Source organism: Panulirus ornatus, chromosome 19, assembly GCF_036320965.1.
Source record: "Panulirus ornatus isolate Po-2019 chromosome 19, ASM3632096v1, whole genome shotgun sequence".
NCBI classification, from domain to species: Eukaryota; Metazoa; Arthropoda; class Malacostraca; order Decapoda; family Palinuridae; genus Panulirus; species Panulirus ornatus.
In genome coordinates, this window is record NC_092242.1 from 10,638,716 (window position 1) to 10,652,853 (window position 14,138).

Below are 14,138 nucleotides of genomic sequence, written 5' to 3' on the forward strand. Positions count from 1 at the left end.
GATCAGTTTGTCAAACAAAGACTCATGCGAATAAATCAACATATCAATCACATAAAAAGGAGAAATAACAAGAAATAAAAAAAGATTAAAATGAAACATCTCTCCTTACTAGGAGTCGCCATGAAGATTAACGTGGGACAACATTCTGGCAAGAGCGAGTTCAGGAGACTGTAATGGCAGGCGGGTGGAGGAGGAGGAGGAGGAGGGACGCGTACACCACCGCCCTGACATCTTGCCCACTTACCTTCCCCCTGAGAGGCCACTTACCCCGGCAGATCTTACCTCAATTGCTGAGGAGGTCGGGGTGGTTGGTGGGGGGGGAGAGACAGAAGAGAGCACTTCCCTCCTCCTCTCCAACACTCTCTTAATCTTACTTGAGCCATCCACTTCCCCGGAAGTGTTGAGGACGCGTAACATAGTTCCTGGCGGAGTAATACACGCCAGATTAAGCTAATGGGGTGAGTGTTCCGGGAAGCGGCGACCGGCCTCGCCTCTCGCCCTTCTCTTGTTACGCCTCTTGTTATCACCACCATCATCATCATCATCATCATCCGCTCAGTTCCCTATCTCCATCTCCCTCTTTCTCTCTGATACTCATTCCTTTTTTTATTCTTTCCTTATTTATCTGTCTCTTCTTCGTCTGCACTACTTCCTTGCTACCTGTCATCTGTATTTATTCTTTGGTTGATATTTCGTCCTTATGTTCCCCTCTCATTTATTTTTTTTCTAATTCCTTGTTGTTTTTTTTTCCTAAATTCTTTCCCTCTTCCATAACCTCTTTCCCTTGCTTTCCACTAAACCCATTTACTACATTAATCCTCATAGAAAACATTCTATCTGCTCAACCAAACTTTTCATCCTATTTCATCCCAATTACACTACTTATTTCACCCTAATTATTCAACCAATTTTATACCAATTATTCCGCCTATTTTAATCCAATTACTCTACCCATTTTAACCTAATTATTCAACCCCAATTATTCCACCTATTTTAATCCAATTATTCTACCCATTTTAACCCAACCTATTCAACCCCAATTATTCCGCCTATTTTAATCCAATTATTCTACCCATTTTAACCCAATTATTCAACCCCAATTATTCCACCTATTTTAATCCAATTATTCTACCCATTTTAACCCAATTATTCAACCCCAATTATTCCACCTATTTTAATCCAATTATTCTACCCATTTTAACCTAATTATTCAACCCCAATTATTCCGCCTATTTTAATCCAATTATTCTACCCATTTTAACCCAATTATTCAACCCCAATTATTCCGCCTATTTTAATCCAATTATTCTACCCATTTTAACCCAATTATTCAACCCCAATTATTCCGCCTATTTTAATCCAATTATTCTACCCATTTAAACCCAATTATTCAACCCCAATTATTCCACCTATTTCAATCCAATTATTCTACCCATTTTAACCCAATTATTCAACCCCAATTATTCCACCTATTTTAATCCAATTATTCTACCCATTTTAACCCAATTATTCAACCCCAATTATTCCGCCTATTTTAATCCAATTATTCTACCCATTTTTAACCCAATTATTCAACCCCAATTATTCCGCCTATTTCAATCCAATTATTCTACCCATTTTAACCCAATTATTCAACCCCAATTATTCCACCTATTTTAATCCAATTATTCTACCCATTTTAACCCAATTATTCAACCCCAATTATTCCGCCTATTTTAATCCAATTATTCTACCCATTTTAACCCAATTATTCAAGCCCAATTATTCCACCTATTTCAATCGAAAGAATTCAAGCTACTCAAACCCAATTCATCTCCCTCCGTATGCTTGCCGCCTGCCTTCGACCAACCCTCACATCTCTCATTACGTATCCTACAATGTAATTCGCCCGGACGCGAATTCTTTACAGTGACTGTGGTCATAAATTTTGTGGCGGGGTCAGTGGTCATAAATCCTACGAGAGTACATCAGGGGGTCATAAATCCTGTGGTTATAAGCAAAGGTCATGAATTCAATGTCATAAACTAAGAGTCATAAGTCAGGGGCTGTAAATCAGGGGTCAAATATCACAAGCTGTAAATCAGAGGTCATGAATCCAGCACGGTAAATCAGATGTCATCACGTCAGTGCTGTAAATCAGGGGTCATTCATAAATCCGATTACGTAAATCCAGGGTTATAAATCCCATGCAGTAAATCAGGAAATCATGAATCCAGTGCTGTAAATCAGGAGTCATAAATCCCATACTGTAAATCAGGGAATCATGAATCCAGTGCTGTAAATCAGGAGTCATAAATCCCATACTGTAAATCAGAATCATGTGCTGTAAATCAGGGAATCATATGAATCCAGTCCCGTAAACCAGAGAATCATGAATCCAGTGCTGTAAATAAGAGAATCATGAATCCAGTGCTGTAAATCAGGAGTCATAAATCCCATTCTGTAAATCAGAATCATGTGCTGTAAATCAGGGAATCATATGAATCCAGTCCTGTAAATCAGGGAATCATGAATCCAGTCCTGTAAATCAGGAGTCGTCAATTCTAATCGTGACTGATGAGTCATGAAATCCCCTGAATGTCCGTGATCAAATCTAATCACCACTTGTCCACCATCCTTGTAATCTCGTGTTCCTATGACCAATCTCTCTCCATCTACATTAATCCCGGATTTAATGACGCGGCTGGAAATCCCTCAACACTTTCCCCTAAAGCGCACCAATCATCTATATTTGCCCGGGGATTACCAATGATTTCACAAGTTCAGACGACGGTAAATCCGGTTTGGGTAATTGACTATTAGCAGGGGAGATTGTAAGAGTGGTTGTTCAACGTAGGGAAAGAAAGTATAAAAATGAGAGAGAGAGAGAGAGAGAGAGAGAGAGAGAGAGAGAGAGAGAGAGAGAGAGAGAGAGAGAGAGAGAGAGAGAGAGAGAGAGAGAGCATGAGGAATATGTGAGTGTGTGTGTTGTGCGTGTGGTGAAAGTGAGGGTGATAAAAGGTGACGGAAATGTGGATGATAGACGTAGGTTGGGGAGAAAAGAGTGAGTGAGCTTCCGGGTTACTGTGAGAAAGGGAAGGGCCGCCAATGATAATTTGCTCCCCTTCACCTCTTTTGTGTGAGCCTGGTGTAAGGAAGGAGGACTCCCCTCCCTTCTCCTCCTGCTCCTCCTTCTCCTCCTCCTCCTCCTCCTTCTCCTCCTCCTCCCCCAATCCCCCGGGATAATCATTTCACGCGCCAGTAATTATATAATTGCCATCTTAAAGTGACTGGACACGCCACTGGCCAGGTTCATACATCAACGCCGCCCCGATCAACCGTCTACCTACCTCGGCTCCTGAACGGAGGAGGAGGAGGCGGAGGAGGAGGAAGAAGAAGAAAAGGAAGAAGAGGAGGAGGAGGAGGAGGAAGAAAAGGAAGAAGAGGAGGAGGAGGAGGAGGAAGAAGAAGACTAGGAGGAGAGGGAGGGTGAGGAAAGGACGAGGAGAAAGAGAACTCTCTTCTTTTTTTTGTCCCGTGTTTCTATATCGTTTCAATTTATTCTTTAACTGTTTACATCTGTCTCACTCTATCTCCCTTCTAACTTCCACCATTTCGTGACGACCAGCTCACCACTGAAGCCCCGCTCTCTGTGATCCACAGCTCCACACGCTACAGGGGTGGACGGTCCGTCCCAGACCTCATATAGATATAGCTCCTAAGACACCCGCTGGATCAGGCAGTCATCCTTTCCATTCGATCTTTCACATCCTCGGGTCGTTTCCTGACCTCGGGAATACGAGAGCACAGCACCGAGGGGGGAGTCAGTAGTCTAACGTGGTAAATTCTCGTTCAGAAATCAGGGATAAGTGATTTCCACGCCGTCTCATTTATCAATTATCATTTGTAGTACAAGTCCTGTTCAGGGAAGTAAGAAATGCTACGTATATTTCTTACGGTTATGTTTTCAGATCTGGAGGTGTTAAACAAACTCTTATTGGTCTATTAAGAGATGTAAGAAGCCATAATCTAATATTCATTCTTTCTTACCGTTCCCAGAACAGCAGATGCACTTCATACGGGTCCAGTCTAGAACAAGGTAATGGCGAGATTACTAGCAAATGTGACTACAAGAATTTCTCCCTTTCCCTATCCTAACAGGAGCGGTGATCGTGCCGGAGTCGCTGAAGGTGGCGGTGACGAAGGTGACGGGCGACGGGGCCGAGTTAAGCTGGGCCACGTCCGCTGGGCGTCGGCAGGCCATGACCTCCTGCTCGCTGCACTACGGCCCGCTGACGGAGGCGGTGGACGTGCAGACGGCGCTGCAGAAGACGGAACAGCACATCAGCCTGGCGCACCTGACGCCGCACACCACCTACTACGCCTTCCTCAGTTGTACCCACGCAGCCACCACCTACCACTCCAACACCGTCCACTTCACCCCACGTAGGTCATCCCCACCCGTCACTCTGTGTCTCTAGACAGTAGTTGGACAGTTGGTACAGTATCAATTGGGGTGGGGTGGTGCTGCCACATGCAGTGGGACCCACTCTGGGCAGGAATTGGTCAAAACTTACGTCTGGCTAACCAAAGCCTTCTCGCTCCGAAAGACCAATACTGAACACAGTAAAAAACGGTAAATTATAAAGCCAATGAACCTGACCTTACCCATACCCATGAGTCAAGAGGATTCATAGTATGGGTATACCAGTGCAATGGCTTTAATTTTGTTTTCCTTATAGCTTTACTTAAATTCCCTATCGGTCGAGAAGGGTTTGTCCATTCGGACATCAGTGTGACCAATCCCGATTCTCCTTAGATAGCATGGTATATGAGAGTACCGCCTTGCCAAGTCTTCACGCTTTACCTAATTCTATAAATGAATGTTGTCAGCATACTACCGATAATAATAATAATAATAATAATGATAATAAAGAACCAGAAAACCCGAACTAGTAAAGAAGGAAGTAATACCACCGCTCTCATACTTCCAGAAGATTCTTACATTTTTATTTCATCTCCGATTTATCTACCTATTTTTTTTCCTACTTCAAGAGGGAGCTTCTGGACAAGCCTGCGTTGCCCTGACTTCTCCAACATTTAGGACCATCGCTCAAGCGGAATAACTTTCCTAAAACTAAAGTCTCGCTAATATTCATATCACTTTCACAGAGGGACATCTTGCAAGGTGGACTTAGAACACACACAACACACACAACCAGAGACACGAAAGAAGAGATAAGAAACACCAAACAATATATCACTTCATGATATAAAAAGAGAAAAAAACTATGAAACCAAGAAATTGGAAAACTGTGATGATGGTCAAAAGCGAAGCTTAAAGAGAAATTGTGAAGTCGAGAACCTCCTAGTTAGCGGCGGGAATGACGCTCTAACACATCTGTTCCTAAGACGAACTAAACGCCACAAGAACTCAACGGTCGCGTTCCATAAATGCAAGACTTAACAGGACGTTCAACTCAGGACGGGAGTTCTACAAGGTTTTCAGGACTAAAGGACTAAGAACCTAAAACCCTGAGACCGAAGATTCAGGACCTTATTCACTCGACTTACAGCCACGGGACCTGAGAATAATAACAGGAGATCTAGGATTTTGGCCCGAAAGCTTCGAATGAACCACCGAGACCTGAAACCATGGATTCGATACACAGGACCTAAAGACCCGGCAGGTACTACAGACCCGTCAAGATGTGAAGACCCGCCAGAACCTGAAGACTCACTAAGAACTAAAAACAAACCCGGACCTAAAGACCCGCCAGGAACTAAAGACCCACCAGGACCTTAAGACCCACCAGGATAGTAACTAAGACAACACTAGGAACTCAGGTCAACCAGGAACTACGATCCAGGAAGGAGGAGCTACAGCCTTCCAGGCTCTTGAGACAGCCACCGCTTCCTTCTTGACACCACACTGGGCCTTCGTATCTCCCAGCTTCCTCGTGTGTGTGTAGGACGAGTATTACTTTACGTCTCCCTCGGAAGACGCCTTGCTCACCGATTCCGTCGGAGATCCTCACAAGAAAAGGATAAAACTTCTAGGTTTCTTTTTTCGTCTTCGTACTTGTGGTGGAAGGAGGTTGTTTTGCCTTTCTCCCATTGCCTTAATCATAAACTGACGCAACTCGGCCTCTAACCCCAAAATGTTTATCTCCCTTTCCCTTACCTACGACTTCCCCCAACCATCTCCCCTCACACTCTGCTCCCATTCCCACCACGAACACTTTCCTAATTAGAAGTAAATTGTCTCCCTCGCTCATTCCAGGGATAACGCTCTACATATTCACACTAACCTTTAGAAAAAAAAAAAATATTATAATCTCCACACTGTGTGAATCACCCCTGCCAGTGACTGCCACCTCCTTATCCTCTAACCTTCTAATTGTATGGATCTCAAAGACTCGGGTAATCCTTTCATATGAGACTTGATTAGTCCTGCGAGAGACCCTGGACACCCACAACCCCCCCTTTGCGGAATGAATGTCTCATTTGAACTTATTTTATACAAGCCGACGAGTCTAAGGCAAAATAATGTGTGCCCAGTCATGACCAACGTTGGTGGATGGATATCTTTCACGTGTTAATGATGTCACTGTGTTCCCTACAGGCAATCGTTAACTTAAGATGTTCACTTCTCGTGAGCGGTTCTGATCTCTTCTCCGCGAAAGGGAAGTATAATTCAATTTGGTTTATGTCAGTCTTACTTCTTTTTTTTTCCGATCTTACTGGCCGACATGACAAGAGGGAAAACAGGCCCCCCCACTCGCAGCCGACTCGGATGAAAGGGAAAACGAAGAATATGAGAAATGGAATTTTAGAAGAAATTAATCTGAGTTCCTCTGGTGTTTGTCGACCTGCCTGACTCTTAACGGTAGGAAGGTTATAAGAAGTGGGAGGGACGGAAGACAGAAGAGAATTCCACAGCTTCGCTCTGCGATGAAAGAAGGAGGTAGCATTACGGTCAATCCTCGAGTAGGTGGTCTCGACATATAAATAGTGGGAAGCAGCAGACAGTCAAGAGCCGCGGGGTCCAGCAACTAATTTCATTCTTATTTACCAATTCAGTGTACAATATAGTTCTTATTTAATGATAGAATGTCTTATTTTGCTCTGGATTCAGTGACTAATTTCTCCTTAACTACTGGTTCAGTGTTTTATTTCTTATTTTCATACCAATTTTCTCCCCCGTTAGCTTTTGCAAGAATTCATGGACTCATTTGTTACTGAATGAGAATTAATAAGGAAACTGCAACGGAGTTCCTCATACATTACATCCCATTTAAGGGGAAAGTACACTCTACGTACAGCGTTACGCCACTCCACACACAGGATCACTACACTATACGTGGTCACTCCTTTCCACATACGAGGTCACTACACTCCCTATACGAGATCACTACACTCCCTATACGAGTTCACCACACTCCACATACGAGGTCACTACACTCCTTATACGAGTTCACCACACTCCACATACGAGGTCACTACACTCTCTATACGAGGTCACAACACCACCACATACGAGGTCACTACACTTCCTATACGAGGTCATAACACTCCCTTTACGAGTTCACTACACTCCCTATACGAGTTCACCACACGCCACATACGAGATCACTACCTTTACGTGTTCACTACACTCCCTATACGAGTTCACCACACTCCACATACGAGGTCAAAACACTCCACCCATACACGAGGTCACAACAACACACCACCACATACGAGGTAACGATACTCCACAAACAAGGTCATTGCACTCCACCACAAGGTCATTACACTCCACCCACAGACGAGGTCACTACTCCCCAGCACACACGAGGTCACAACACGACTGCACAGACGAGGTCAATGCGCTTAGTACCGCTAGGGTGTCGTAGTTTAATGGCCCTCGACTGTAACTATATACTCAGATTACGAATTCAAAGCCTGGCGGTTGCCGGAGAGAAGAGCCGCGTAATGCTATACGTCTTTCCTGGAAGTTATATTAGTTAAGTGCTGGCTAACGTTACCTCAGCCTCCCTGGAAGTTATTAGTTAAATGTTGGCTAACGTTACCTCAGCCTCCCTGGAAGTTATTAGCTCAGTACTGGTCAACATGGCCTCAGCCTCCCTGGAAGTTATTAGCTCAGTACTGGTCAACATGGCCTCAGCCTCCCTGGAAGTTATTAGCTCAGTATTGGTCAACATGGCCTCAGCCTCCCTGGAAGTTATTAGCTCAGTATTGGTCAACATGGCCTCAGCCTCCCTGGAAGTTATTAGCTCAGTATTGGTCAACATGGCCTCAGCCTCCCTGGAAGTTATTAGCTCAGTACTGGTCAACGTTACCTCATCTTCCCTGGAAGTTGTTAGCTCAGTACTGGCTAACGTTACCTCATCCTCCCTGGAAGTTGTTAACTACCTCACTCATGACAAACGACCTCTGACAGACGCCAGTCCTGCCCTTTCTTTGCCTCTAATGCTGCAAAAGCGATCTATATCTGGTCCGCGTCCGAATAAAAGAGAGGGGGGGGAAAAAAAAAATCTTTTTTATGTGGGTAATTCTCCAAGTGATGGAGCCGCCAACCAACCATGGCCCACCGTCTGCTCCACAGATTCCCAGCCCGGCCCCCTGCACACACACACACACACACACACACACACACACCACCGCTCCCACTGTGTGTATGTGTGTGTGTCAGGAAAAAAATTCAAATATGAAATCATTCTGCAAGATATGTCGGAAAAATAACCGAGGGTATTATTATATTATATATAATCCCGAAAACCACTATCATGGTATTCCTGCAGCTCCATGGCTGCGCTACGGTCAGTAGCAGGGAAATGTTGGATTCCTCTGGAGTGGGAGGTTCTTCGATGACACTGTTGTACCCGCTTTTCATCCACGGCCGATGATATACACCCTCGCGGAAGGCGGAGTTCGTCAACACCTTATCGAGGATATGTTCGAATCAACAACCTGTTATTATTATAATCTGTAACCTTCCCACAACGAGATCCAGACATGCCACACACACACGAGTGAAGACCCGGGGTAAGTAGTGGGATGGTGTGGCAGTATATCGTAAACCTGTGTCAATACGCCACAACTTAACTACGACACTTACCTACGACAGTTAACGTATAGAGGATATGAACTGACTGGCTCCTTAATGCACAGAAAACGATACAGATTGACGATAAAGACATGGGACAGTAAACAACGATATGTTCCTTACAACAAAGAGACTTGGCCTACAAAAAAAAAAAAACAATGATTCGTTCAGAAGATTCCGCAGAATTAGAGAAAACAAAGACAAATATCGGGACAACCAGGTCAGAAGAGAATAAGCGCGGGAGGGCGCGCGTGGCGCCGCCGCTACAATCCGGATCAACAAGAACGATTGATACACCAAACGTAGAAAACGGGTGTTGACATCCAGGGTTGACACGTCAAAGTAATATCGGACGCCTCAAACTCCTCCCTTCCCCCCCACCGCCAGATCCATCCACTACCTGACCTACTTGCTTGCTCTTCTTAGGGCGACCTAAATCCTCTTTCCTCGGTCGACACACATTACTGATATTGGCTGACCCATATACTGGCCTTAAATGACTAACATTCGCCTAAATTGTGATGATTATCAAGTCTTATACCCGCATATCTTTAACCCTAACCTCCCAGCTTCTGGGTTCTCTAATTTCCGGAGCAATATGTGAGTGTCCTGTTTACAGAGATGTGACCTAACGTACGTGTGTGTGTGTATATATATATATATATATATATATATATATATATATATATATATATATATATATATATATATATATATATATATATATATATATGGGATCTTCGCCTGACACGACCTCACGCCATTACCTGATCTATCATGATACCTTACCTGCTTGGTGATTAAGTGACGCCATCCACTATACAGAAGCCTGTAATCGGTCTTACCTATTTCTTAGTATGTAAAACTGTCTAGAGGATTAGGAATAGTGGATGGGGGTCACTTAGTCACAGGGAAAGGTGTCAGTGTCATGTAAGGTCAGGTAACGGGTTGAGTCGTGTCAGAGGAAAGTCTTATATATATATATATATATATATATATATATATATATATATATATATATATATATATATATATATATATATATATATATATATATATATGGAGCGGGGGGCTGGAAATCCTCCCCTCTCATTTTTTTTTTTTAAATTTTCCAAAAGAAGGAACAGAGAAGGGGGCCATATGAGGATATTCCCTCAAAGGCCCAGTCCTCTGTTCTTAACGCTACCTCGCTAATGCGGGAAATGGCGAATAGTATGAAAAAAAAAAAAAAAAAAAAATATATATATATATATATATATATATATATATATATATGACAGAATTTCGCATTATTAATGCCTTTAATTACTCCTAAGATCAATGGTAAAATTAATATGCTAGTTACTCAATTAATTACACGAATTTTTGGATTTTGACCACAGATTCGTATTCAGCATACCGAAAAGCATCTATCCTGAAATTCTCAAGAAAATCCATCTTTGACAAAAATCAAGAAAAATCCAAGGCTATAGCCTTACCAAATATTTTGCTCAGATTTTCAACTTTTCCAGATTTTAATGAAAACTTGGGTATAAATGTTATTTTAAATGCTGATTAAGGATTTCCGGTCAAATGACAGTATTTCGCATTTTTAATGCCTTTAATTATTTCTATGATTAATTAGAATAAAATTAGTATGCTTAATTAATTACACGATTAACCTGACGAATTTTTGGGTTTTGAACTCAGATTCGTATTCAGCATACCGAAAAGAATCTATCCTGAAATTCTCAAGAAAATCCATTTTTTGACAAAAATCAAGAAAAATCTAAGGCTATAGCCTTACCAAATATTTTGCTCAGATTTTCAACTTCTTCAGACTTTAGTGAAAACCTGGGTACAGATGTTATTTTACATGCTGATTAAGGATTTCTAGTCAAATGACAGAATTTCGCATTATTAATGCCTTTAATTACCACTTAGATTAATTATAAAATCAATAAGCTAATTGCTCGACTAATTACATGAATTTTTAGGTTTTGACCACACATTCGTATTCAGCATACCGAAAAGCATCTATCCTGATATTCTCAAGAAAATCCATTTTTTGAAAAAATTTAAGAAAAATCCAAGGCTATAGCCTTACCAAATATTTTGCTCAGATTTTCAACTTCTTCAGATTTTAATGAGAATCTGGGTATAGATGTTATTTTACATGTTGATTAAGGATTTCAGGTCAAAATACAGAATTTCGCATTATTAATGCCTTTAATTACTCCTAAGATTAATAATAAAATTAATATGCTAATTACTTAATTAATTACACGAACTTTTGGGTTTTGAAAACAGATTCGCATTCAGCATACCGAAAAGCATCTATCCTGAAATTCTCAAGAAAATCCATCTTTGACAAAAATCAAGAAAAACCTAAGGCTTACCAAATATTTTGCTCATATTTTCAACTTTTTCAGATTTTAATGAAAACTTGGGTATAAATGTTATTTTAAATGCTGATGAAGGATTTCCGGTCAAATGACAGTATTTCGCATTTTTAATGCCTTTAATTATTTCTATGATTAATTAGAATAAAATTAATATGCTTAATTAATTACACGATTAACCTGACGAATTTTTGGGTTTTGAACACAGATTCGTAATCAACATACCGAAAAGAATCTATCCTGAAATTCTCAAGAAACTCCATTTTTTGACAAAAATCAAGAAAAATTTTGCTCAGATTTTCAACTTCTTCAGATTTTAATGAGAATCTGGGTATAGATGTTACTTTACATGTTGATTAAGGATTTCAGGTCAAATGACAGAATTTCGCATTATTAATGCCTTTAATTACTCCTAAGATTAATGATAAAATTAATATGCTAGTTACTCAATTAATTACACGAATTTTTGGATTTTGACCACAGATTCGTATTCAGAATACCGAAAAGCATCTATCCTGAAATTCTAAAGAAAATCCATTTTTTGACAAAAATCAAGAAAGATCTAAGGCTATAGCCTTACCAAATATTTTGCTCAGATTTTCAACTTCTTCAGACTTTAGTGAAAACCTGGGTACAGATGTTATTTTACTTGCTGATTAAGGATTTCTAGTCAAATGACAGAATTTCGCATTACTAATGCCTTTAATTACCACTTAGATTAATTATAAAATCAATAAGCTAATTGCTCGACTAATTACATGAATTTTTAGGTTTTGACCACACATTCGTATTCAGCATACCGAAAAGCATCTATCCTGATATTCTCAAGAAAATCCATTTTTTGAAAAAATTTAAGAAAAAGCCAAGGCTATATAGCCTTACCAAATATTTTGCTCAGATTTTCAACTTCTTCAGATTTTAATGAGAATCTGGGTATAGATGTTATTTTACATATTGATTAAGGATTTCAGGTCAAAATACAGAATTTCGCATTATTAATGCCTTTAATTACTCCTAAGATTAATAATAAAATTAATATGCTAATTACTTAATTAATTACACGAACTTTTGGGTTTTGAAAACAGATTCGCATTCAGCATACCGAAAAGCATCTATCCTCATATTCTCAAGAAAATCCATTTTTTGAAAAAAATTCAAGAAAAATCCAAGGCTATAGCCTTACCAAATGTTTTGCTCAGATTTTCAACTTTTTCAGATTTTAATGAAAACTTGGGTATAAATGTTATTTTAAATGCTGATTAAGGATTTCCGGTCAAATGACAGTATTTCGCATTTTTAATGCCTTTAATTATTTCTATGATTAATTAGAATAAAATTAATATGCTTAATTAATTACACGATTAACCTGACGAATTTTTGGGTTTTGAACTCAGATTCGTAATCAGCATACCGAAAAGAATCTATCCTGAAATTCTCAAGAAAATCCATTTTTTGACAAAAATCAAGAAAAATGTAAGGCTATAGCCTTACCAAATATTTTGCTCAGATTTTCAACTTCTTCAGATTTTAATGAGAATCTGGGTGTAGATGTTACTTTACATGTTGATTAAGGATTTCAGGTCAAATGACAGAATTTCGCATTATTAATGCCTTTAATTACTCCTCAGATTAATGATAAAATTAATATGCTAGTTACTCAATTAATTACACGAATTTTTGCATTTTGACCACAGATTCGTGTTCAGCATACCGAAAAGCATCTATCCTGAAATTCTCAAGAAAATCCATTTTTTGACAAAAATCATGAAAAATCTAAGGCTATAGACTCACCAAATATTTTGCTCAGATTTTCAACTTCTTCAGACTTTAGTGAAAACCTGGGTACAGATGTTATTTTACTTGCTGATTAAGGATTTCTAGTCAAATGACAGAATTTCGCATTATTAATGACTTTAATTACCACTTAGATTAATTATAAAATCAATAAGCTAGTTGCTCGACTAATTACATGAATTTTTAGGTTTTGACCACACATTCGTATTCAGCATACCGAAAAGCATCTATCCTGATATTCTCAAGAAAATCCATTTTTTGAAAAAATTCAAGAAAAATCCAAGGCTATAGCCTTACCAAATATTTTGCTCAGATTTTCAACTTTTCAGATTTTAATGAAAACTTGGGTATAAATGTTATTTTAAATGCTGATTAAGGATTTCCGGTCAAATGACAGTATTTCGCATTTTTAATGCCTTTAATTATTTCTATGATTAATTAGAATAAAATTAGTATGCTTAATTAATTACACGATTAACCTGACGAATTTTTGGGTTTTGAACTCAGATTCGTATTCAGCATACCGAAAAGAATCTATCCTGAAATTCTCAAGAAAATCCATTTTTTGACAAAAATCAAGAAAAATCTAAGGCTATAGCCTTACCAAATATTTTGCTCAGATTTTCAACTTCTTCAGACTTTAGTGAAAACCTGGGTACAGATGTTATTTTACATGCTGATTAAGGATTTCTAGTCAAATGACAGAATTTCGCATTATTAATGCCTTTAATTACCCCTTAGATTAATTATAAAATCAATATGCTAATTACTCGACTAATTACACGAATTTTTAGGTTTTGACCACAGATTCGTATTCAGCATACCGAAAAGCATCTATCCTGAAATTCTCAAGAAAATCCATTTTTGACAAA

At 39.6% G+C, this 14,138-nt stretch overlaps 1 protein-coding gene across 1 annotated transcript in view; it reads left to right on the plus strand.

Moving 5' to 3' along the window:
* The window catches only part of LOC139755389 (uncharacterized), an 87,803-nt gene that overhangs the window by 40,088 nt on the left and 33,577 nt on the right, over positions 1-14,138 (plus strand). Inside the window, exon 2 of the mRNA XM_071673634.1 lies at positions 4,141-4,425. Within this exon, the coding sequence (XP_071529735.1) occupies positions 4,141-4,425 (285 nt within the window). The remainder of the gene's footprint in view (positions 1-4,140; positions 4,426-14,138) is intronic.